This window comes from Gordionus sp. m RMFG-2023, chromosome 5 (genome assembly GCF_954871325.1).
Source record: "Gordionus sp. m RMFG-2023 chromosome 5, tfGorSpeb1-WG-v2, whole genome shotgun sequence".
Lineage (NCBI taxonomy): Eukaryota > Metazoa > Nematomorpha > Gordioida > Chordodea > Parachordodidae > Gordionus > Gordionus sp. m RMFG-2023.
Window position 1 is genome coordinate 2,001,194 of NC_088779.1, and position 27,390 is coordinate 2,028,583.

At 34.0% G+C, this 27,390-nt stretch overlaps 1 protein-coding gene across 1 annotated transcript; it reads left to right on the forward strand.

Moving 5' to 3' along the window:
• The first annotated feature begins 489 nt into the window (after positions 1-489).
• On the forward strand, positions 490-25,982 carry LOC135929688 (uncharacterized). The gene is made up of 17 exons (XM_065466383.1): positions 490-739; positions 782-855; positions 899-971; positions 1,195-1,244; positions 1,913-3,347; positions 5,884-6,021; positions 7,757-7,883; positions 8,076-8,153; positions 9,807-9,939; positions 10,132-10,355; positions 18,349-19,085; positions 21,083-21,214; positions 23,040-23,166; positions 23,632-23,718; positions 23,794-23,845; positions 23,958-24,148; positions 25,244-25,982. The coding sequence occupies exons 1-17, from the start codon at positions 579-581 to the stop codon at positions 25,913-25,915; spliced, it is 4,491 nt and encodes a 1,496-aa protein (XP_065322455.1). The 5' UTR covers positions 490-578; the 3' UTR covers positions 25,916-25,982.
• Positions 25,983-27,390: the final 1,408 nt, after the last annotated feature.

Genomic DNA, 27,390 nt, shown 5'->3' on the forward strand with positions numbered 1-27,390 from the left:
GATTATCTCTTGCATAGAATTAGATTACCCATGCATTGATTTGTGTTAAAAATATAATAAGCATGGGAAATGTCTCTCTTCAAAAAACTAAAAAAAGGAACGAATTACTGACCCATAAACGTACCATGGGTTCCACAGTTGTCATAAGCCTAAGGAAAGGAAAGGAAAGGAAAGGAAAGGGATAATTAGGTATCCAGCCAATTTCTTAAAATTAGATGGAAAAATTATCTGCCTTCTCAGAAGACCCCATAAATTCCTTTTATGTTTATCAAAACATTAGCTACCTAATATGCAGTCCATATTTCTTATCAATTCGCAGTTCCTTGTAGCTTTACAAACTTTTGTCTTCTTTTATCAAATATTTTGAAATTTTTTATCATAAATATTATAATTAATACACCAATTACACTTTATTGAATTACTTTACAGAAAATCATCAGTCAGTCCATCACGTCAAAATTTATTATATGTTAGGTGGTATATAATATCAATTTCGGATTCTATAAAAAACACAACTTTTGTAAATTCAGAGCTCTTACGGTCGAAGGTCCATATTAGTCATTTTTAATTATTTATGAATGGCGGAATTGTTATTAAAATATCGAGATTTGAATGAATCAGATAAAGAATGGCACTATCGTAAAAACTTTCTCCAACACTATATGAATACATTTAAAGATAAAAATAGATTAATTTGCTTGTCAAAAGTATATGCTAATATAGAATTTTTAGGATGCAGGTAGCAAGACTTTAAAATAAATTTCATATTTATCTATTTTAGTTATCCATCTGTTGTCATGGAAGAAATTGATGAACTAACTAAAAATATTACATTAGATGAACATAGCAATGAACGTATAAAATATATATTATAATATAATATCTAATTTTATAATAGAATTATTGCCACAACCAAAAAAGTTAAAAAAGAAATCTGATTTTATTGTGGAAGATGAAAAAAAAATAAGAAAGTACTAACTAAATATTATAAAATATTTTTTTTATTTGTGAATCATAATCTAATTGAATGTTTTATAAATTGTATATTACATTAAAAATAATTGTATCTGCTGATTTCTTGTTTATAAAATATATTAATAAAGAATAAATATTCTCAATTTATATTTGTATATTATCTTAAAATTTAATAAATGTGTCACAAAATTAAACTTGAATATTTTGTTAAATTTGCAGGTCAAAGAACCAAATTCTAAGTTTGACTTTGAGAACGAATCCTATCAATGGTATAAATATATACATTTATTTGATTTTAAGGGAACAATACTATTCATTATCATTTAAGTGCATTATTCCTATAACTTTAACAAGAATTATATATTTTCATGTAATTTTGCTTGTTCTTCTGTTATTTGGAAAGTATGGATAATTTTATTAAACTCAACATCTTAAATGAATAATAGCTCAACTCATGGAGTGCTCAATTAAGAGATATTTTTTTAATTGGTTGGAATACATTTAAAATTAAACAGATATCTAAAGTAAGGAGTAGGATTAGAGGCTAGGGAGATATAAGTTAGGATTTTAAAGGTGGAGATATTGATTAGGGTTAGGATATATTTAAAAAGGTTCTTTAAAAAATTAATAATTAGAAATTTAAATAATTTAGCTGTTGTATGTATCATCAATTTCCTTGAGTTGGAATATAAACATCAATTTTATGAAAAGTATTTTCACATAAATTAATTTAAATTTCATATTCTTATTACATTTGAAAAAAAAACAATGATTAATAGCTCATTCTAAATGTAAATGTAATTATTTTAAAGTAACATTATGGAAGTCTAGTTTCTAAATTGAGAAAAAATAAATTATTATAAGCCTTAGTTGTGCATTTCTTATGTAATAAAAAAATGATTGACAAAAATAAAAATATTACAAACTTTTAATTTAGGCTGTGATGATTATGAAAATATAAATGAAAGGGATACGTTGAATCATAATCCTTTATTATCTCATATAAGTGAAACAACTGTTACTGATAGTAATATTTACCATAAAGAGAAACACCAACCTGATTTAAAAAATGGCAACATAACAAAGGTATCCTTTGATCCGACAGAATTTTTAGATTCCCCCCATTTGTGCGAAACTCCTTTGCAATTAATCCAATCAGAAGCTGCTAAAAATATCGATCAAAAAAAGAAAAATAATAAAAGCCTCACAGCTACTACTACTACTGGCCATATTGAACATAGCGCATCTCTCAACAGCTCTTCAAATGCCAACCTACGTGGAGAATGTAAGGTCAATAAAAGCGCCAAATGCGTTAGCAGCAAAAATAATATGAAGAAGAACACCAAAGTTGAACGTGAGATGTACAGTGAAATTTCTTGCTCTACTATTGAGAAAATTTTTAACAACATAAGTTTAGCTGCCCTTAAACACTTATCTTTAGAACCAGTCGATTCGAAACCCTCAATACCAGATACCCCCAAAATTATCGTTGGCCAGGTCAAAAATAATAACGAGAAACCAACAGTTGAAAACGCTTTCAAAAAGGATGCAACGAATAAAAGCGTTATTGAAAAGGACGCGTCTTACGATACACGTCCCGCTGGTAGGGAATCGGATTCAAATGGCGTAAAGCTGGATACACCCTCCGATGCCCTCGAAAATGTGACCCCATTATGGCCGTTAAATGCGAAGCATAATTCGACACCGATTGGCGGAAGAATAAAGAAATGTAAAAAAGGTTCGGACACCCAAAAAGGCACTCCATTTTCCACCACGAACGAGGTCAAATGTGGCGCCAAAACTGGCACCTTAAACGGAACACCATCCGGTACGCCGAATTTAAAAACGATTAATAACAAGGCAAAAATTTTTGAAGGCAAAAAAAACGGTAAAGAGGACAAAAATTTGAAGCTTGAAAAGGATGTTTCATCTAACGAAGGAAATGGAGGAATATTCGGCATCTATGATAGAGACCATAATGTTATAGGGCAAATAGACACGGGTAAAGATGAGATCATATCTAAATGCTTCCAAGGTCCCTCTGGATGTTTCAGCAATGCTAAACGCCGGATACTTGAGCGAGCTTACATGGCGGATACGAGCAGCGGGAACTATATGCGACGAGAAAATTTCGCGCCCCCTTTAGCCAATTTCGCGCCCCCTTTAGCCAATTTCGCGCCCCCTTTAGCGGATTTTGATCGCATGCGGATAGATGCTAATTACTTTGCGAAAGTTGGATACTCGTTAAATGGATCATTTCTATCGCTTGACGTAGAGAATTTGGAATACCTCGTGGAAACAAATCAATTCCAGTTATTCCAGCGTAAAATTGATCCTTCTTTCTTTCCCATCTCTCAATGCGATATGCTAATGTAAAAAAAAATTATAAAAATTATATACGCATCTATATTTTAAAAACCATTTCCTAAAAATTATCATCATTTTGCACATCAATCCATCTATTTTTCTTAATTTCGATCCACGAGTATATATAAGGTAAGCGCGATGTTGCTAGGGCTCAGCGGACATGTTTCCTTGATTCTATATATTCTCTTATCTGTTAAGGAGTACTCATAAAATTACAAAGCGAATTTTGCATTATTCATTAATTAGGTATCAGATTGAATAGCGACCCTTAATATATCCTTGGATGTAGTGGGGTTAAACGACCCGACCCGATTTGGACGATTGGGCCTCTATTTACCAAATCTATAGGCTTACTTAATATTATATTTTTGCTAAGATCCTAATCAGGCCGTTTAAACAACACTACTTCGATTTATCACACATTTTTCTAAAATTGACAGCTGTCCTGATGGCCTAGATCAACGTTCGTTTTATTTTTTGAAACTCATTTCCGTTTAGCCTCAGGCTTATCAGCGCCTTTGGGATCCCTTAGGGTTTGTTTTTAAGTTTTGTACATAAAAGTCAGGACGCTTAGACTGTATTAGAGGAAGCTATGATAGGCAGCTAAACGAACGGCTGTTTAGAAATCAATCCTAGCTTTGACACGCGCACAAACACCATTTTGTATAATACGAGACGAAAGAAAATGGTAAAGAAATATTTTTTAGTCGTAATATTTATTAAAAATGTCGTATACGATGATTATACATCGGTTATCTAAATAATTCGTAGTCATTATTCATCAAATAATTCCGTATTTGTATTCGTATTCGTAATGAATAATCAAATCATTATTCGTATCTATTCGTCTAACATTCGATTCGAAATTTTAAATTATTTTAAATGCAATGACCTATAATAATACCTAGACTGACGACGATGTATTCATAATAATGCATTTGAAAGCGTCGTCGAATGCAAAATCAGCTGGACCCGCCATTTTGGTAACCCATATAGTAATTATCTCAGGTTAAAAACTATACTATTAAATTGATAACTCGCTTCCGCAATTCTTTGATAAAGTTTGCGTCAGCCAAAGGAATAAATTGGTCTCTCGTTTAAATTTTTTAAAATTATTATATGGGATACTAAAATGGCGTCCCCAGCTGTTTTTCATTGATATACACTTTTAGTGAATGCATCGTGAGTCTAGGTATTATCTATATGTCATTATTTAAATGTACATTTTCAAAAAAAAGAGAAGAAATTTGTGGGAAATAAAGTTTTAATAAAAGTAATAAAAAGTTCCTCAAGGAACATGCAGAATACTTGAGAATAATTTTAAATATTTACGAAAAAATAATTTTTTTTCGATTTTTCGAGTTAATTTTGTTATTCCCATTTATAAAATACCGTTTTGTGGGAGTAGGATAACTTTGAAATTTTTTTTATTTTTTTGGGGGGAATAGAACGAAAAAGCGATATGGCCGCTTATCAATAAATACTGTCCAAGAGATCGTCTAGACTTGCTTTACATTGCGTTTTTTTTGAACGCATTTTAAACGCGTTATTGTGATAATGTAAGTTAATAAGTTAAAAAAAACTTGAAATTTTTTTTTACCTTGAATAATATTTATTTAATATACTAATCATGATATCTTATTAATTTCGGTGCCATAATAAACACCCATTTTTTGAGAGTTTTTAATCCCAACCTAAAAAAATTATATGCCCTGACTTGCTCTAAGGCCTCGTCCCAATTTTACTTAGTTAACTCAGAAAGAAAGAAAGAGAAAGAAAGAGAGAAAGAAAGAAAGAAAGAATTTTTTGCATTGAAAAAATTCAGTTACGATTTGTATCTTCTGGGATGAGGCTCATCACCTAAAGCTAAAAAAAAATCGGTTAAGGCTTTTTAGAATAGAGTTTAATCACGTGATTACTTTAATTTGCTTATTAGATTTTTGTTCGTAAATGGGGTGGGAATTCCTTCCCCGAATTTATCGACCATCTATCCGTATTCTTATCTAATTAGCTAGCGAATTTATTATAGGTGGGAGGGTCAAGAGTCCATACCGCGTAGACGCCTCACTTGCGGACGCCTCTCACCCCCCCCCCTCCCCCCCCAAAAAAAATAAAATACGGGAAGTGGAGTGCGGGCGTTTGACCTCTACAATTTACACATTCATTCTATCCCAAATCTTTTGGGTATTGATGTATTGGTGTTGAACGTTATTGATTTCTTATCCGTATATATATATATATTAGATAGGCGGTAATTATTTTTTCCTAATCGGTGAGGGCGTTAATCACTTATCCGATAGTTCTGTTTTGAAAATCCAACGAGGATCATATGGGGGGGGATATATAGAATAACGGACGGAACAGACAGCATGATCCCCTTGAGATATATTCTAGAGTGTAAGTGGGCTTATCGCATTTTGATAAAAATAAGGTCGTTATTTAGCGAATATTACTATATGACCACCAACGATATATATCATTACACATATCTTTCTTTTAGCTATCTTCAATAATTTTTTTTTTAAAACCTCGACCAAAAAGGCGAAACCTAAAGTTTAAACCGTATCTGACCATCCCTGCTAACGAAAGCGTCGGCGTGAAAAATTGTCTTCACTCAATTTCACAGTTAAATATGAAATGCGAGATTACCACAATTAGCGGACCGAATAGGTCTTTCAGGTATATTGCTAAATTATTAATTTAATGGCGAAAAATTCTGGGCTTGGCTTAAATTTTAAAAATATTGAAGATTCGGACAGGGACAGGCTGATTTTTTAAAGATTTAGGTTGCATTCATAATGGCATCCGATTCGATTTCACAGCTGATCAATTTTAAAATTCTGTTTATGAGGTCAGTTTCTCTTATAATTTTAATCATGAAATAGAATTAAGATAAAATTAAATAGATTTTTTAAAATTGATCAGCTGTGAAATCGTGTCGGATCGGATCCCGCTATGAATGCGGCCTTACAGTGCGCACAAATTGAGAGTTTCAAGCGCTGCGTTGCAAACGCAGATAAGGTATTGCAAATGGCATCGTGCAAATTGGGAAAATTACCGTTTGGCGTTGGCATCCATTTTAAAAAACGAAATAGTTTTGCTTTTTCCAGTACTTTTTATTCTTTATTTTGTAAATATTATATAAAAAATATATATATATAAATCAATTTACTTATATATTTCAAAATGGAATATTTGGAGTTTAAAGAAATAAAAACACAGACGATAATATAATTTTCTTTAGTTAAAATTTTGAAAATCGACGATATTAATGAAAAGATAACCTCAATGTAAAAGAGAGATGCGCATGCGTTACGTTTTAACGGCAAAACTCGAAACGCTCAATTTTTAGCAAATATATCAGCTGTTAATTCTCTTTACTTCCTCATTTTTTGTCCAATACCCCTTTTCTAAAAAAATTTCAAAAAAATATTAACCAAAAATTATTCAAACTTACAGAACAAAAAAGAATCGCCAAAAAAAAGATTATCAAAAAATTAAAAATCCCAGACCGGAAATGATTTTCTCTTCTTTCAAATTCGGGACGAACCTTAAATATTGACATCTGCAGATTTCTGATTTACTTAATAACGTTTATGAGCCCTCAAATGTTTAGATAACTTGTTTTACGCAGAAATACAGAAATATGTATCTCCGTATAAATATACAAGAAGGAAGGAAGGAAGGAAGATAGGAAAAATTTTCTAACCAGATAAGATGGAAGAAAGCGATGTAAATTTTATTTTCCCCTATTTCCTTCCTTTTTCCCTCCTAAAATTTTTGTCGAGGAAATTAACATTTATTTACTATGAATAAAAAAAAAATATAATTAATGGACGGCCACAAATTTTCATTAATTTTTTTTGAAATGGCGATATATATATTTTTGAGATTATGTTTTTATTTCATTAAAAGAAAATAAATTTTTGTCATCCGTTATCGAACACGTGACATTGGAGCATCGCTGATATTTGGTATAATATGGAAAGTTTTGCCACAAACCTAATATTTCACCTGTAAAACTAGTGTTGTTAAACGGCTCGTTTTGAGCCGACATTTTAAAAACGGCTAACTCATTATTTATTCTAGAAAGATTTTGCGCAAGCATGTGGATTTTGCTCTTAGAAGGAACAAAGGTTCTAGACATATATTATCGATCGAGGCTTAGGCAATATTTTTCTGGCTAAAATATTGAGTTAGCCGTTTTAAAGAATCGGCTTAAAACGAGTCTTTTAAGTGGGGTCGACCATCTTTTTACGAGGAACTGGCACTTGACATCTATTTTGTATGTGAAAATAAAGCACTATTTTTTTACTTCCGGTTAGTAATAGTTTTAAAGGCTTTCATTTTTGTTAAGTAAGCGTATCTATATTTTCTAAACGATAGTATTTTAAATAAATGAAAAAAAATCAAGAATCGAAATATATTACGGTGACTTTTTGATGACGTCTGTCAATCATTATTCTTCCCACTTTGCTCAGAATTTGGCTTGTATTCAGACCTTCAACATTTTGAAATACATTCTCCCTTACATCATAGTGGTTAGTAATATAATATATTTTTTTTTATAAAACACCTTAAAATCAGAACTAATTATTATTATTTTTTTCTAGACGTTTTTGACCTCTTATATTACGTAGATAGAAAGAATGAAATGAATAAGAATGAATGAAAATAAATAAGAAAAAAGAAATATTTTTTAAAAAAAGGAATAATAAATAATATAATTTAAGGAAAAAGACATGACGGATTGTCCATCTAACTTCGAAGAACTCCTACCTCTTCTGTTGTCTGATGGCGTTGACGGAACGGTGAAATTATATTTAATTGCATTTCATACTTAATATGACGACCACTTTTGAAAACGATTAGCACCGGGGCATGATTGGGCATGTGCCTAGTGATGGTCAAGGTTCGGTCTTTGGTTCGGACCGAGACCAGACTGGACCACGGTTTTTGAATAAGATTGATTCAGACCGCAGTCCTAAATAGAAAGATTATTTCAAAAATATTTTTATTTTTACCTAATTCTAATTCTTGTTTATCGGGACTCCAAGTAAGATGCTTCTTTGACAAGTTTATGGTTATTATATTGCAAAAATAAAAAACTGAACTAAAAATTCGCAAAAACTAAAATGACTCCTTTAGAAAAATAACATAAAAAATTATATTAATTGAATCGTAAAGCAAACTTAAATATTAATAAAAGGCCGGACCAGTCTGGACTGTGGTCCTCAGAAAAGATCGGTTCCGGTCTATGATTGGACCGTTGGCCTTCACATGTGCCAACTATAGCGGAAAGTGATTTCGATGAAAATGACAGTTTTTTATAACCATGCCGATAATAGAGCCTGGAAAGTCGGCCCAAAGTCCTCCTCGGGCCAAGGCCAGGCTAAGCTTGGCTCGACTCAATTTCTTTGATTGACAGGACTCGAATCGAGACCGATTTGTCTATATCAACCAAATACTCCCCCCCCTCTCCCCCTCTCCCACCTTACAAAAAAAATAGAAGAATATTCATTATTATTTATATAGTATAGTTAGTTGTTCCACACAAAATAAGAACAAATTAAAAAGTTTAAAAAAATATATATAACAGTACTTAGGCCATGTTCTGACTAGCCTTATTTCTAAGCAGAAATGTGCTTAGTCGGTTTATACAACTTCTTCTAAACAAGTACGAAAAAGAAAGCCATTTTAGATTTAAGTGCACGCATAGAACAAAACAGAATAGTGGGGTCCCAGAGTTTTTAACTTTTAAAAGTAGCGCGCTACCGCTATCGATACCCATCAAAAAAAGTATCGCGCATGTCATAGTTCAAAAGCTGAATAGAATGGTATTTATATGGAAAATTAGGAATAAGACGAACCAGGAGACATGGTCTTATTCGTATACCATTTTTGTTAAAAAAATACGAATCTACTATTCGTAATTATGCAAATCAAATACGATTAAAATATTCGAATCGAATAGACCTATATCTTAGGTATAAGTTACATGCGAAAGTATCTGACCGCATCCGTAAGTATCTACTCAAATCCATATCATCTTTAGTTTTATAGAGTTGAATGTTCAAAAAAAATAATTGTTTTTTTTGCTGTTTTTTTGGTTTTCATTAGTTAAAATCCGCTTTTATTTGAAAAGTTTGAGTTTCTCTTTATGTGGCCAGATATTGACCCCAAAGAATTTTAACTACTCTACCGCTTTGCGTCAATTTTATACAAAAAAAAATTCGAAATATCGGAATGCATTTAAGTTATACCCAAACTAGCCTTGCCCTGGCTTCTCGTATTTTATTTTCGACTTCCCTTTGAAAAAAAAACCGGGCACAAGAAAAAAAATGAAGCGGCAAATGACCGGAATTTTAAGAATAGGCCCGGCCTCTAAAACCCGGCCCGGGTCTGAAAACCGGTATAATATAACGACATAATAATTTATTTATATATTTTATTTTTGTTTCAAGACCAAAACTGTAAAAGGGAAGCAAGCTCCGTTGACCGAAAATAATATCGGTTTCCAAATGTTAGCGAAGATGGGCTGGAAAGGCGGAAATTTGGGGAAACAATCCGACGAGGCGGATAACGAAAGTTATAGAGGTGAAATATTTTTTAATTTGAACACGTGAAAAAATAAATAAATAAATGCTACCTAAATTAGACGAGTATTTTGAAATTTTCTCTTTTTTTCTTTTTATTTTCTAAACTCTTTTTATTTTTTTTTCATTTTTTTTTCCTATTCCTTTTTGTGATTTAGGCCATAAATAAATAAATAAAAAAATAAACAAAAAGCGAAATTGGATCAAATTTTAGCCAATCAAGGCCGTAAACATTTTTCCCGCCCTGATATTCCTCCCCTTATGGCCTTGCCGACGAAGAGCGTTAAAACTTCCACTCTCGACACAAAACAATGGGGCAAAATCGCCTCACGTTTCCAGTGCCTCTCATTGAATACGGAAGACGGAATCCGATTCGACACTCTGGTTTTTGAACCAACGCTTACAGTCAAGCTAAGGGTACGAGCTTCTTTTTTTTTGATCATGATTTGACATGAGGACATAAGAAATGTCCGGTATAATCGGCTGATTCGTCGAAATTTTTAATGACAAAAAAATCTTTCGCCCAATAACCATTCTTTCCTCTTTGTTTAATTTTCCCCGTTTAGACCGTTTCTTTGCATAAAATAATATAATAACATATTGCGCTAGTTATAAACCTATTTGATTGGTCTATTTCTAATGGCACGTGTTAATAATTGGGCAACGATATTATGATGATTTGTCCTAGTGTTTGATTTCATTTTCTGACAAGATATCTTTAAGGGAATGAATGACCCCATATTTTGTCAATTATGAAACATAAACTCTTAACGCGTCAGTTATATTTTTATATACTTAGAGTTATAGGGTTCTAACTACATTTTGAAGCCAATAAATAATAATGCTCACGGGTTTCGCTTATACACCTTCACATTGAAAGGCCCTGTAAGTAATTTAAAAAAAAATAGGGATACATGTCCTTGACGAAATTCCCGCCATCTATATATCGAGAAACGAATGTAGTATTCGGTCATTTATTTTAACCCTCGAGCGTATAAGATAACCCACGAAATATTTTTTTTAAAAAAAACCGACTTGCAGAGGTACCATTTGTACGGCCCGGCCCGGTTTTTTTTAAAAAATTTTCTACCCGGGCCCGGCCCGGTCTTAGTATATTTAAAAAATTAAAATGTGGGCCGGGCTTAGGGCAGGCCCGCAGGTCTCTGAAAAAAACTGATAAATCTGATCAAAGATAACAAATTTAAAATGTGAGGCGAGTAGAATGAAGGAGTTACAGAGTCTCACCGTAACGCAATTTTTTTTTCTTTTCATTTTACCTTTGGGCTGTGCGGATCCGCCAATCAAATTCTTTTATACATCAGATGTTTACACAGCCGGTATTGGTTTTACCTGAGTAAATTTTGGAACGGGAACGTAAATAGAACGCGTTTTCCGGAACCTTCCCGAACCGGTCAAGGAACGCTCCTAAAAAAATATATATAAAAATCTTATCCATTTTTCTAGTTGCATATATTAAGTTACTTTTTATTTTCTTTTCTTTTATAATAATAATAATAAATAATCATTGATCATATTTAATGGAATTTTTATATTACATATATGTATATATATCAATATAGTAATTCGTGTGTTACATATGTATCGCAATTCATATATTACATATCAATAATGTCAATCATCATAATAATGTACCGTATATGACATTTATAACACCTACGATTTTACAACTCCGCAATCAGGCGATTTGTAGGTTTCCTGGATCTTTGTTTCCGCGTTTCTAGTTTTCCGCTTCCTTCCACATTTTCCAAAATCTCAACTTTTTCCGACTCTCCATTTTTTTTCCATTTTCTTCCTCTCTATCTCTCTCTCTTTGACTCCAAATTTTCTTCATTTTCTTTCTCACTCCCAGACTTCTCCATTACTTTAGCTACCTCCCATTTTCGAAGTTGATCCGCATGCTTTCGTAACATTCTATCCTTGCTTTCTACCAAATACCAGTTCTGGATTTTATAATTCCTTCTCTCCAACCTGAATATATTTCATTATGTCCTCATACCGGTTGTGCAATCTCGAATTCCCTCATTTGAATGTGTTCATCGTGCGCTGTTTTTTGCCGTATATATTAGATCGTTCCATCTCATTCGGATATAACCAATTTAATCCAGTTTTTAGATTTCGCCCAAACAATAATTTTGCCAATGAACGTCCAGTTGATTGGTGCTCGTCCATTCTGTATGCTGTCAAAACTTCTCCTATAGCTTCCTCTGGCTCCCTAATATCTTTTCTAGTGGCAAAATATCGACTCTTAAGTGTTCGTATCGTTCTTTCAGCTAACCCATTCGTCTTGGGATGGTAAGATGTTGAATGTATTAATTCAATATTTTTCTCAAAACAGAATTTCCGAAATTCCCCAGAAATAAACTGAGGACCATCATCTGACACAATTTGTCTTGGCGTTCCAGAACGTGCGAACCATTTTCTTAGAGCCCTGATCATTGTCGAAGACGTGGTCTCCTTATCAACTCCTCAACCCATTTAGAGTGTGCACCAACTCCAACTAACCATGAATACGAATCAATAGGTCCCGCGAAATCCAAATGAATGCTTTCCATCCATAATTGATGTTCCACGAATATAAAGGGACCTCCATTATATTCGACCGGTTACTTTGACATGGCATACATTGACGAACATGTTGTTCAATGTCTTTATCGCAATTAGGCCACCAACAATACATTCTAAAGATTGTCTTCTTAGCATTTATTCCTGGATGCCCTCTGTGTATAATAGTTAATATTGATTTCCTCGAGGCGGTTCGAATTACCAACTTTCCATTCAATGACGTCACGATCTACTGACAATTCCTCTCTACTATTATTGAAACAAACTGACTCTGCATCATTTTTCTCATCAAACCCCACCCATCCTCGCCTAGCTCAATGTTTTTATTTACTTTTTTAAGCAATCTGTTTCTTCCAGGAGTTCAACTTGACCAGCAAATTTATTAGCCCTGATTTTTAACGCACGTTTTTGATCGTTATTTGACTCTACACCTTCTACTGGCAGTCTAGATAATGTACCAGCTACCATATTTTCTTTTCCCGGTTAGGTATTCAAAATTAAAATCATATGCGGACATTTTCCATGCCCAGCGCGTTAATCGACTATTGGAGCAGTATAAATTTTCGTCCAAAAATAAAAGTAAATTTTTCCATTCCAAACAAAAGTGCTCGTGCCTCTTTTTCTATTGGTCCATAATTTTTCTCCGACTCCAATAATGTTTCGCAAAGAAAATGCGATAGGTCTGTTAACACCCTTTTTCACTAAATGACGCAGCACAGCTCCAAAACCAGTGTTGGAGGCGTCACATTCCAATATAATTGGCTGGTTTGGCGAATACGGAATTAGCGTTTTATTTGTTGACGAAAGCTGTTTTATTTTATCGAATACCTCTTGTTCCCTGTCAGACCAACCCCAGGAACTTTTAATGCTCGTTAATTTAGGCCGTGGAGCGGCGATACCATACAGATGTGGCCAAAAGCTCTCGTGATAATTCACGAGTCCTAAAAAAGTTCGTAATTGGTGTATAATCTTAGGAGTTGGTATCCTTCGAATAGCATCTATTTTTTCTTTCGCTGGGTGAATGCCATTTTTTGTCTATTACAAAACCTAGAAAATAAACTGATTCTTTTAAAAAAACGTATTTCCACGTCTACGACAATGAGCAGAGCTCTAAGAAAATGGTTCGCACGTTTAGGAACGCCAAGACAAATTGTGTCACTGGGGAATTTCGTAAATTCTGTAATACATTCAACACCTTACCATCCCAAAACGAATGGGTTAGCTGAAGGAACAATACGAACACTTAAGAGTCGATATTTTGCCACTAGAAAAAAAGATATTAGGGAGCCAAAAGGAAGTTATGGGAGAAGTTTTGACAGCATACAGAATGGGCGAGGAGCACTTATCACCTGGACGTTCACCGGCAAAATTTTTTTTGCTGATGGTGAAATCTAAAAAACTGGATTAAATTGGTTACATCCAAATGTTAAAGATGAGATGGAACGATCTAATTATACGACAAAAAAAACAGCGCACGTTGAACGCAGTCAAATGAGGGATTCGAGATGATTGCTCAACCGGTATGTGTACATAATGAGAGAAGGAATTATAAAATCCAGAACTGACAGACATTCTTATTATTTAATATTTCTCTTATCTCCCAAAACACATCATCTATATATTCAAAATATAATCTTGAAAAATTGTTTTGTTTATCGAAAGATATCAAATTCTAATTCGTGTAATATTATTTGTTTGATTAATATTCAATTCGCCATTCTTATTAACATAAAATGTTTAATTCATAACTTTTAACCAATTACGGTAGTTGATTTTTTTTCTTCTTTATTCATAATAAGAAATTCGTCGCCAATATGGGATTCGTATATTACACACATATATATATATATACATATTAATATGGTAATTCGTGTGTTACATATGTACCGCAATTCGTATTATTACATTCAATCATGATAATGTATCGTATATGACATTTATTACATTTATGACATTAATAATATATAATTGTATCTCATTTATAACAATATTAATCTATACAATGCGACGACATATAATAATACCTAGACTGACGATACATTCATAACGCGTTTGAGCGTCGCTGAATGCAAATCAGCTGGGCCCGCCATTTTGGTTTACCATATAGCAATTATTCTCATGTTAAAAAACTACAATTAAATTGATAACCTGCTCCTTACTATCTCGATGATCAGACGATTCATTGATAAAGTTTGCGTCAGTCATAGAGGAATAAATTGTCCTCTCGTTTAAACTTTTTAATAATGATACGAGTAACCAAAATGGCGGCCCCAGCTGTTTTTCATTGATGTACGCTTTTAATGAATGCATCGTCATTTCTAGGTAGTAGGTACAATTAGCAAACAATTAGTAGATTTAAAAAATTTCTTAAAAAGAGGTGAAACATTTTTATTACTTCCTTGTAACTTTCCCCTATTTACGGGAAAGTGGAAGTAACTGGATGCCTTGGCCTTTATGGCTTTGGCATCCCTATGGCTTTATTAAATCAAATTTTTATATCACAAATATAAAAGAAAAACAATAATGAGTAATAACCCGATATAATAAGTATTTATATAAAATAAATAAAGGGGATGATTCGTTCTGAGTGGTTATATTGTTTTGAAATATTTGATTTAGTTGAGTAAGTCGGTTGAGTTGATTGATAATTCGTCACAGTGGTAGGATAATGTAGTATTCAGGCTGGGTAAATCGGATAGCAGGGAAGGTGTACTGATCGAAGATTCTTCTCCGAATAGTGAGATTTCATCTTGCTGTAAGGTTATTTGGCTGGACAGGATTTGATCGCCAAATAGGTCAAGATGTTCCCTTTGTGCCATCCAAACTCGGGAAGGCTCGTCAGCTGGATTTTCGTGGGAAGGAATCCATTGAATATTTTGGGATATACTGGCAAAATTCCTGAGTCCGATTTTTAAAAGAATCTGCGTAATCACAATTTCGATAGAGGGTGATCGGGAGCCACCTTTCTTGTATGTATAGTAAGTGACGGTGGAATCGGTAAAGATCATAGGCCTTCTTTCGCTACTTAGGGCTAGGATAGCTCCCATGCCGGCTGCTAGAACCTCTTTAGCGTTTATGTGTTGGATTGCATGCGAGGGAATATTAAAGAGGAGGCAAGCTTCGTTATAAGAGATTGATTTCAGTTCTGTTTCCCAGATGCATGCCCCTATGTGGGAATTTGAAGCGTCAGTGTACACCGGGGTGTCAGCATAATAGCGGAGTGAGGGGCACTTTCATGGCTTCTATGATCATCTGGGCCTTCTGGAAGGCTAAATAGGTATCCGTAATTGGTGCCAAGGTAGAGTTGTGCATAGTAGAGTAATATGGGGAAAATAACCTGGACATTCCCGTTATCGTGTATGCGTAGTGATTAACTACCCCTAGTACTTTGGCTGAAATTAACAATAATAACAATACCTTCTTCCGCCACAGTGGTCCAGTCAGCGTACATAGGAAGTGTCGCGATATAATCCGCCAACTCCTGGATGCAGAGATCATCGAGCCCTCAGACGACCCGTCCCAAGTCTGCTCTCCGCTATACGTTATCCCGAAAGCGGACGGTTCCTCCAGAGTGATCAGTGACTTTGCCCAGGTGTCTAAAAACTTCTTACATTATCCGTTCAAACTAAAATCAATCCCGCTAATGTCTACTAAATTAGACCAAGCTAAATACGCCTGCAAGATCGACATCCGCTCAGCCTTCTTCTCGATCCCTCTTGCAGCAAGCGTCCGCAAATTCTTCGGCCTCCGATTTGACAATGCAAATTATGCCAACAAGGTCCTTCCAACGGGAGCCTCATTTAGCCCATACTGCTTACAGTCTATCATTCTAGATGCATGCGCCAAGACTGTAAGAAAGGCCATCTACAATGTATACCTAGACGATATCCTCATCTATGGTGAAAACGAGTTCGACGTCAAATGGTCTACAAGATCACTACGCTGTACGCTGGAAGGCTGGGGTCTGCAAATTGCCCCGGAAAAATCCGTCTTAGACCCCACGGATCAAATCACCTACCTTGGTATCCCCATTAACCTAACTACAAAAACAATACAAGCGGATACCAACACAAGAAAAAGGCTAGAAAAATGTTTAGCTGTATTCCGTCGACACTCCTATCAACACCTCGAATTAGGTCGACTCTTGGCAGCCAAAGTACTAGGGGTAGATAATCACTACGCATACACGATAACGGGAATGTCCAGGTTATTTTCCCCATATTACTCTACTATGCACAACTCTACCTTGGCACCAATTACGAATACCTATCTACCTTCCAGAAGGCCCAGATGATCATAGAAGCCATGAAAGTGCCCCTCACTCCGCTATTATGCTGACACCCCGGTGTACACTGACGCTTCAAATTCCCACATAGGGGTATGCATCTGGGAAACAGAACTGAAATCAATCTCTTATAACGAAGCTTGCCTCCTCTTTAATATTCCCTCGCATGCAATCCAACACATAAACGCTAAAGAGGTTCTAGCAGCCGGCATGGGAGCTATCCTAGCCCTAAGTAGCGAAAGAAGGCCTATGATCTTTACCGATTCCACCGTCACTTACTATACATACAAGAAAGGTGGCTCCCGATCACCCTCTATCGAAATTGTGATTACGCAGATTCTTTTAAAAATCGGACTCAGGAATTTTGCCAGTATATCCCAAAATATTCAATGGATTCCTTCCCACGAAAATTCAGCTGACGAGCTTTCCCGAGCTTGGATGGCACAAAGGGAACATCTGGACCTATTTGGCGATCAAATCCTGTCCGGCCAAATAACCTTACAGCAAGATGAAATCTCACTGTTCGGAGAAGAATCTTCGATCAGTACACCTTCCCTGCTATCCGATTTACCCAGCCTGAATACTACATTATCCTACCACTGGGACGAATTGTCAATCAACTCAACCGACTTACTCAACTAAATCAAATATTTCAAAACAATATAACCACTCAGAACGAATCATCCCCTTTATTTATTTTATATAAATACTTATTATATCGGGTTATTACTCATTATTGTTTTTCTTTTATATTTGTGATATAAAAATTTGATTTAATAAAGCCATAGGGATGCCAAAGCCATAAAGGCCAAGGCATCCAGTTACTTCCACTTTCCCGCAAATAGGGGAAAGTTACAAGGAAGTAACGGCACTGTTTTTATTTTTCTATAAAATTTAAATTTTTTTTCTTTAAATAAAATTTTAAATAAATAGTAAGAAAAAAATATCCATAGCTAGGTAAGTTTTTTGAACGTTGTTTTTCGACACTCAAATTTATACTAAACACTAATGATCTATTTCAGGGCCCGGCCCGGCCCGTACTCCCCCTCCCTCCACCCCCAAGATCCAAATTTACTTTAGTCTTAGATGAGCCTAATATATCTAAATAATTTTTGTTAGGGCTATGACAAAATTTTTTTTTTTAAATTTCGGATGATATTTAGGCCCGATGCAAATCTCTACTTAAACACCACAAGAAACCAAATATAAATGATAAATATTTTAGAAAATAATATTATGTTGATAAATGTGTAGATTTAGAGAAAAAAAATATATATAGCTTATTTTTCTAGGAACGTTCCTAATGCTGGAACCGAGCCGGAACGAAACCATATTTTTTGACCGGAAAGGGAAAGCAAATATGCTATTCTTCCGTTCCCTGGCTTTATCCAATCATTTATGGTAGAATATCGGAAAATATCAGATCGCGGTATATAACAATTTTAACATCAAATTTACCAACTCTTTGATCATCTAACCGGGGTCAATTGTGCCGATTATTACATACCTTTTTTTTTGTTGTTATGTTTGTTTTTCCAATAGAGTATCGTACATCAATCCTGCATGAAACTCGACGTGAAGGCCACGAGTTACGGGAAGGGGTCGCAGAGACGCCTACACATTTTTCCTTTCAAAAGTTACAGACACTTATTGAGACACTTGAGCCAGGAATCCTTGATACCCCCGCTGAGAAGTGCGTGGCTAGCGCAATACATGGACGAAAAGGACTCCTCTTGCGGTAATAAGAAAAATAAGAGCAAATCCAGGAGGGAGTCAAAAATGGCCTCTAGAATGCCCGGGAAAGTATCTGGGCAAGAGACCGAGAACTTGATTTCGAGCCAGAAGCTCCATGATCGTTTGAGGGACGGAGGGACGATCGCCCAGGAGCCATGGAATCAATTACCCATTTATCCCACATCTTTACTCTCCTCTCATTCGAAACGGCTCAAAAATAGCGAAATGATGTACGATCATCATATGCCTATCAACGATTCTGCCATCCCGCAGGTACACCAAGAAGGGTACATGACGAACGAACCTAATTATCAGCCAATGAATTTGGAGCTGGAGGACTATCAGGATATTCAAATCAAAAGTCAGCCCGATTCTCACCCCATGCTCGATCCCGACATGGAATCATTCTTTTCCGGAAACTCATTTCCCCTATCCCGAATGAACCCCGAATATTTCGAGTTGATCCACGAGAATAACTCCTTAGTGTTTTACAAAAACACGCTCCTGGACAAGACGGATGCTTTCAGGGTATTCGACCCGTTAAGGTTAGCGCGTTTTTTTGTTTGTTCGAAATTTAAATAAATAAAGGTTAAAGCGCGGTTAGCGTTTAAATTTGTCAAAGCGATCACGATTATCCCGACCCCCCTTTGACATTTGGGGGGGGGGCATTTTATGTACAAAGGTACTCGTAACTAAAGCGAGGATCAAATTCTAGTAATTCCAGTTCTCGTGAGGCGGTAGTTTTAAGGGGGTTCGCCCGACACGCGCAATAAGGTTTCGCATTTTTAAATCATCAGCTGAGCGCGTTTTTATTAAAATTTGAAGATCCGATTTTGCCGGAAATGCATTCCAATATGCTTAGAAATAGCCACCCTATAAATCTCGTCTCTTACAAATTTATGAGCGACCTTTGAAGAAACTTAAAATTTTATAAATTAATATTTTTTTCGCAATTTTTCCCAAATATTTTTTTAACGCAAATTTGGAATGTCTTCAAATGTTCGTTATAAAATTGGTCCCAAATTTATAGGGTAAGTATTTTGCAACCTAGTGGAAACATTTAAGGAAAAACAACTGCTTTCAAAGTTGCTTAGCCTAACGGGCTGGGCGGTTAGCCTATTAAAAACAAACAATATTTTTGCTAGAAATAAACAATAACTCTATCTAGAAAATAGGATTCTGAAAAAAATGGTTAAGGTCAAGAAACTGGCGGGGTTTTTTTTATAAGAAAAAATCTCCAGTTTATGGGGAAAGCAACTTCCGCGAATGGCAAATCGCTCGATTTTGCACTATATGAAGTTCTCACCTGGAATCGTTTTTCATCTTCGAACGAAGAATAACGAACAAGATAATACGATATTTTATTTTTTAAAAAAGATACGTTAAGTTATATTTAAAAAGGAAATTTCCCGCGTTTTTCCCTTATACGTGTTTCCGTTATTCCACGCCCTCCCTACAATTTCCGCCCGAATTTCCGGTGAATTTTTACTTCTTGGAATTGAATAATTTTTTTTAAAATTATTCGATTGCTCTGCGATTCGTGTTATATCGTGTCGCGATTCGCGAATAGATAATATTTCGTTAATCACGTTTCGTATAAATTTTTAAATAACTTTTTGGCTTAAGCTATGAGCCATATATTATTTCCTGTCACCTAATAAATTACCTAATAATATTATTACTACGATTTATAAGCGTCCATTTTGCTTCTATCGAGTGCTGTTAGGAACTGTAGAATCCCTAAAAAACGATTGGGATTCATATGAAAGTCATTGGACCAAGCCCAATTTTTCTAAATAATTGCATAACTAGCTTTTAAATTGTAAAGCGTATTTTTTTTTAAAAAAAATTACATGTAAATTATTAACGTTTCGCTTATTTCTTTTTTTTTATTGGCGGAAATTCAAGTTAGAGTTTCGGTGCGGTTGAAATTTTTCGGGAAGGGTTTTCGGTCTGGACCCAAAATTAAATCGGGCCAGCTACCCGCTCCGGTTCTTGATAATTTATGAACGTAAGAAAGATATAAATTTGCCCAAATCGTAAGCAACTTCGGGGCTCTGTTGCGCATGCCCGGTCGGAAAATCTTTTTTTCCCGAGGGCCGGACTTTGAACCGCGCCACGCCGTGACCTTTTATTCTAATTCCTAGGCAACAAATTCTTAGCATTATTTATAGAGATCATCTTTCTTAAAAATTTATTTTGGTAATAAATAGGAATAAACAGTTTTTTAAAATTATTCGTTCAAGCTAATATTCGTTTTACCGGATCGAATAATGGAAAATATTCGATAAATTCGAACTGATAAGTGAATAATATTCGAATAAATGAAACATTTCGATTCGAGAAATCCGATCGTTGGTAATATACGTTTTCATATCCTATACTACTTCAGGCATTTATCGCTTATGATGCCTAGTTTAGGTACGCGTGACACGTGACTTTGACACGTAAATTTGTACGAAAAAAATATATAAATGCTACATGAATTCTGACAGGGATAATAAAATGAATATAAATTTATTTTTTCTTATTTTATAAAAAGAGAATTCCTTAAAGAATATTTCGTATTACCGATCCGTGACATAGATAATCTGAATTACATAATCGATACCAATAAACGCATTCGTTCACGTTTAAAAATCGTCTGCCGCCAGCAAGAAAATTCTTTTTTTATGTTTTAAATATTTTTTTATGTTATTTTAGAAAGAAAAATAATATTATATTTAATTTAACCCTTTGAAGTAGTTCTATTCAAAAAAAAAGTAGAATACGGACCGAATAATGAATTATTCGAATTCGATTTTATAAAAGGAATAGTAGATTATTCGATTCGTTCAAAAGAATCAAATACCGAATAGTTTATTATTCTTTTTCGAATAGACCCTTGAGCAGTATTCTGAGACATATCAACATCCCAACAACGTTATCTTTTTCGAGGAAAAAGGAACGCCATTCGTTACTTATTTACCAAAGGGTAACGAGTATCGCGAAAACGTTACTCGTTACTTTAAATCTTAAAAAAATATTTAATTTAATTTATACGTTCTATGTTTATTTTTAAATTTTAAAAATAATTTGAGCCGAGTTCTTTTTTAAATTCAGATCAAACCACCAAAGTTGTTCATCTTTTAATTTTATCGCAATTTTATCTTTGTTAAATTTTATACAGTCTTGTCAATCTAATTAATAACATATCAATCAAGTTATCTTCGGTCTAGAATTGGAGCTTATCCACTTGACATTTTTTTGAGTTGGTGGTGGGTTTTAATATTGATTTAAATTCCAGTTAAAAAACGATTTAAAATAATGTTTATTTTTTTTGGTCACGTTATAAAACTGCCATTTTGGGGCTTATTGTCATAATTTTTGGCTATATATGCATCATATCATATGATAGCATCATATTTTATAATCACTCTCGCGCGCCTTTTTTTTAAAAATTTTATTTTACGGTAATAAAAAAAATTTAGCAGTTAAATAGTGGCATACATCTTCTTCTCAGTTTAATGGCGATTTCCGGGTTCACCCAGGTTGGCCAGTTGTCCCTCTGATTTAAGCGTTAGGGAATTTTGTAGCAAAATTTTTTACAATCAGATGCCCTTGCAGACATCATCAACTTCTTTAGGTGTTTTTATACCCCGTTGAGGAGACGGTGATCCTATTCTAGACCCAGACCACAGGAAAATCTTTTAGACCTCCATAAGCTGCCAAAGGGCGTTGCCCCTCCCCCACCGCGATGAGACTGAAGGTAGGATTGGGGTGGGGGAATCCGGCTAAATTATAATTTCTATTAATAAACAGAAAATTAAATAAAGATTGTATATCTATATAAATTAACCTCTAGCTCATTATTGCCCCTTAATTTAATAAATTATCAATCAATAAAATTGGAAATGGAGCAATTGGAACAAGAAATATGTCAAATGTTTATTTTGCTCCACTAGGGTTAAAAGGCTATTATTTGGAAATAGTGTTTTTTTTTGTTCTCTTATATTTGAATCTAAAATTTAAAATCGTTTTTCTCTTGCTTTAACAATTTTGTGAGTGGAGTTATACTCCCAATTCTAGATTTTCTAGACCGACGTTGATTGATTATTCTGATTCTTCTAATATTAATAATTTATTTTGTAAATATATGTCGATAGTACACATTTCTTGTAAGGTGATTTAACCTCTGCCCTGACCCCCAAGTATGAAACAATTTCTAACACAAAATAAAGAAAATGAAGCCGACACTTTTTTAAAGTTATTTTTTTAATTTAAGTAACGAGTAACTCGTTACTTTTTTTTTGAATAGCGAGTAACGCGTTTCCTTTCTTTCGCATGGTAACATTTGCAGAAGTAATTAAAAGTGCCGACACGGCCCAAATTCCGAACTCAACCGAATCTGAAAGAGTGCCTAACTGAACGATTCAAAGTTCAGTCGGGTAAGGCAATAACACAGATGATCATTGTAAAAAAAAAGATAAATAAATATATATTATTTCCCTTTATATCAGGACATGCGTTTCTCTTAACAAATTCATGATTACCTCGGAATGTCATCCATCCAAAGGATATTCAAGAATATCGGCTTTAGCAAAAACTGCCAATATCATGAAACACATTTCTCCCTACATAATCTTGGTAATGCTAATTTACAAAACAATTTGCGCTTATTAAGCAAATTTTTTTTAGGAGTTTATTTTGCATGTATATAAAATTCTTGCATTTTACGCGTTGGTCTTAGCACATGGTTCATAGTGAGGGTATGCTATACGCCCAAGTTCCACATAATTGTGCAAGGAATGGGTGGAAGGGGGGGGGAGTTACAAAGGGGTTGAATTGTTTTAAAATATCTGTTCCGTTATTGGAACATCAGTAATTTTGAAACATCTTAGGATTGATGCAAAATCTAATATTCCACAAATTAGGTTCTATAGATGCTAGAATATATCTCTATGAAACACTGTCCAGCTTTTAGTTGAGGGCCGTGAGTCCGGTCTATATGTATTGAGGGACCATAGAACCGACCGAGACCTACACTGATATAAAGATGGAAATCTAATTCATATATATTATCCATTGTTTTTTATATATAAAAAAAACAAGGAAAAAAACATGAGCAAAGTTCCGCCCAACATCCGAACAATCATTTTACCCGCCACTTTCGATTTTATCATGAAACTTAACTCGAAGGTACATTATCAAATATATTGTGTTTCAATTAAGATAAAATATCTTCTTTTTTTTTAAAAAAAAATTTAATTTTAGAAATCTTGGAATGGAAAGACCGAATTCTCGCCATTCAATTCAAATACTATCGGTATATTGCATATTCCTCCTTCCCACCACCCACTTCCCCGCCAAATTTTAAAGACTCAATAAATTTTTTTAATACATATTTGTTTTTATAAAACTCATTTTGCACAAATTAGAAAGGATGTCAATCGATTCTGCCAACAGTATTATCCCCTCTTCTCAGAGTCACTCCTTCGATCAGATCCTAGAAGCTTTACTCGTAGATTTTTCAAAGAGAAATGCTCTTCACGCGACAGCGAGAGCTATGCATACTACCGGAACTTTTGACGCTCTCATTTTGGATAGAAAATTTACGCCGGACGAATTGGTTAAAAAAAAAAGATAAATTCTTTTATTTTTTTTAGCGTTTTTTAGAAAAATACTTCGGTGTTTGCGTCGTGTTTTTTTAAAAATATTATGACCAAAAGGTTAATGTTTGCAGAATTTCATACGTTTCATATGCATTATCATATGAGTTATTTTATTAGGGAAGGGACGTTTGAAAAAAAACAAAAAATCAAACGAAAAAAACTGGGTAAAAAAACAAACTTAAATTAAAATTTCTTACAAAAATTATAACTTTTTTTTTTAAAATAAACCCAAATTTAACACAAAATTGTTCATAAATTATAAACAATTTGTGATAATGAAATAAAAAATTTACAATAAACTATTTGGTAGTTGCTAGATTATATTTTCTGTGAAAATTAACTTATAAGTTTTAAAAAAAATTAGCGCGGCCCGTTTAGACCCGCCCCGGTAATTTTTTTTAGACCTAACCCGGCTCTGGCATTGCAAATTACCGTTAAAAAAAGTATATATTTAAAAGGCAAATTATCATAGACGGAACCCGTCTTTAAACCGGGAAACATTTTCAATTAGATAAATACTTTCTAAAGTAGATATACTTTCCTTTTCATCTATTTCCGGGATTTTTGTTGACCAGGAATTTTGAAAACACTTTTCTAAAATTTAATTTTATTACAAAAGAAATAATAATAGTATCTTAAAAATATTTTATATATATACCTATTATAATCATCCCATCATTTTATTTCATATAAATATTAATTATCAAACACCAATATTACATCCCATAAGAAATTAAAAGCCCAAAGAAAAATTTTTTTCTTGATCTCGAGAAAATATATTTTAAAAAAAAATGTACAATAAGTGTCAATTTACAAATCGACAAGATACGACAAATAATAAGTTTTAAATTTTTTTTTTAGTAACCCCAATTTAGCGAAACGAGCAAGGCTATGTAAACTATTTGCGATAATAAAAAAATTAACAACAGAATGTTGAATCATATTTAAGATGAATGGTTATAAGCGGAAATATGTTTTTTTTTCTCGAAAAATCTCAATTTTTTTTTGAATATATATATATATATATTGCTTTTTTTAAAAATTTGCCGCAGACGCGAATCAGAAACGCTTCCACCAGGATGGGATTCGAAGCCAAATTACACGACGCGACTTTGTTTGTTCTCCCTTATCCCAATTACGACGTATTCATCGCCGACGTCATAGCTACTCCTTCTACGTCAAAGGACAGTAGGTTTCGCTTTCCAGACCAGACTTACCCTCATAACTCTCAAAATTTCTCAGCTTTCCAAAATGGGCCTAAAGGTAAGGGCAGCAACGTTATCTATTACCAATCGACATCTCCCCCTTACGACAATATACTTGGCCGATTTTCTAAAAACCGTTCGTCTAATCTCGAGAAATCAAATATATCGCCCGTCCCTCTCAATATTACGTTCAATGCCAATCATATTTTACCGCGACGCATAACGCCCATTACTAACTACGGCTATTTTAGTAATAATATACCCTCTAATCATAATGATAACAACGTTTTCGCGAACAACATGGACCAAGGGGTTAGCTGTACTAGTAGTAGTGATAACTGTAGTTCTTATTACCCCGAATATTACGAATATGGTAGCGGCAGAGATGAAAAAGGCGCCACGCGCTCATCGAATTACCAAGGCAATAATAATGATTTCGACGGAAAGCGTATTAATAATGATTTAAGCGAAAAGCGACCCTATTATTATCAGCAGAATTCTCCTTTCGAATATGAATGATTATTTAGCAAGAATTTTAAAGAATATTTACATAAAAAATGATATCTACTAAATTACCAACACTGCTTCGAGGCATAATTTTATAATGATTTGTTTTTATATATATAAACTTTTTTTTTTAAAAACTAATCAACGATTTATATTGTTATTCGCAAAAATAGAATAAAGCAAATCAATATACTAAAAAAATAAAAATAAAATAATGGCTAAATTTTATTGGGGTTTTTTTTATGTCCTATATTAAAGCTGGCAGCGACGTCAATATTTTCTCGATCATTCCATATACCAATATATTTATTTAAAATCTCATGATTGTCATGGCGTGGCCTGGCTAACCTAAACATGGTGAACCTGTATCCAGAACTCTGATCCGAGGAAAGTTTGTCGTGAAAATAAACCCGAAAGGCTTTCTTCCAGCTCGGGTCCATGTTAATTTTTTTCTTTCTAAATTTAATTAACATCGAAAACTTTCAAAATTTAGATTGACATTTTTTAAAAATTTGATCGACGTTTCCCAACCTGAACCGAAACTACTTTTGTTTAAACGCACCTTGAACCGAACCGGTTTCACTGTTTAATCAGGGTTTAACCCCGAATCGAACCTCGCCACAAAACTTAGGTTCCAATTCGAAGCTATGGTGGTGTTCAAAACGAATACCGCTTGGTGTGAAATACCAAGTACTAGTTTGTTTAAACGGCTCGATTTGAGCCAATTTAAAAAACCGGCTAACTCAATATTTTAGCCAAAAAAATATTGTCTAAGCCTCGAGATTTCGTTAACAGATGTTCAAACCTTTGTGCCACCTATGAGTATGAGCTGAGTTAGCGGTTTTTAAAAATCGGCTCAAAACGAGCCGTTTGACAACACTACCAATAGCCATTAAATCAATTAAATGTTTAGCAAGCAATGCCCAATAAAAATGATGGTATTTAAAGATTAATTTTCAGACAGCATATTCAATAGATTTATTAGGTATTATTATTTTTTGGCTGCATTTTAGTGGAAAACGGCTAATACCGAAGAAATTTTTGGGCGTTACGAAAAGGTAGAATATGTGTGCTGAATAAATAAATTATCCAGCGTGAGGTTCTTCCTTTACCGCTAAATCCTTGGGAGAACCTTCCAGGGAACTTATTAACATTTATTTGTGAATATCTCTCATTCTTTTTAAAGCCTTTTATTATTCTGTAAAAAAAAACTATTATTTTTTACTAGAGGCCGATTATATCAAACACTCACTTTTCTCCTCCTCCTTAACTACGTGTTCCATGATTATGATATCCTTAAGGGGTACTCCCCTGAGTTCTTCTAAGAGCGGAGACAGCTGTTTTAGTAAAACTTGCAATATTAAAAGAGATGACTTTTGCTAAGTATCTTTGAGTTTACAAGCTCAATTTATTACTTGATAGTTATAAATATACAATCTTCCTTACTAAGAAACTTTAAACTTACATAATGAAGAATGGATTTTTAA

What these genes read in the sequence shown, in the direction of transcription:
- LOC135929688 (XM_065466383.1), top strand. Translation starts at nt 579, where the DNA reads ATGGCGGAATTGTTATTAAAATATCGAGATTTGAATGAATCAGATAAA. An exon ending in TTTCTCCCTACATAATCTTG is followed by an intron (nt 23,167 to 23,631) that starts GTAATGCTAATT and finishes AAAAAAAACAAG; the next exon opens with GAAAAAAACATGAGCAAAGT. An exon ending in ATTCAATTCAAATACTATCG is followed by an intron (nt 23,846 to 23,957) that starts GTATATTGCATA and finishes TGCACAAATTAG; the next exon opens with AAAGGATGTCAATCGATTCT.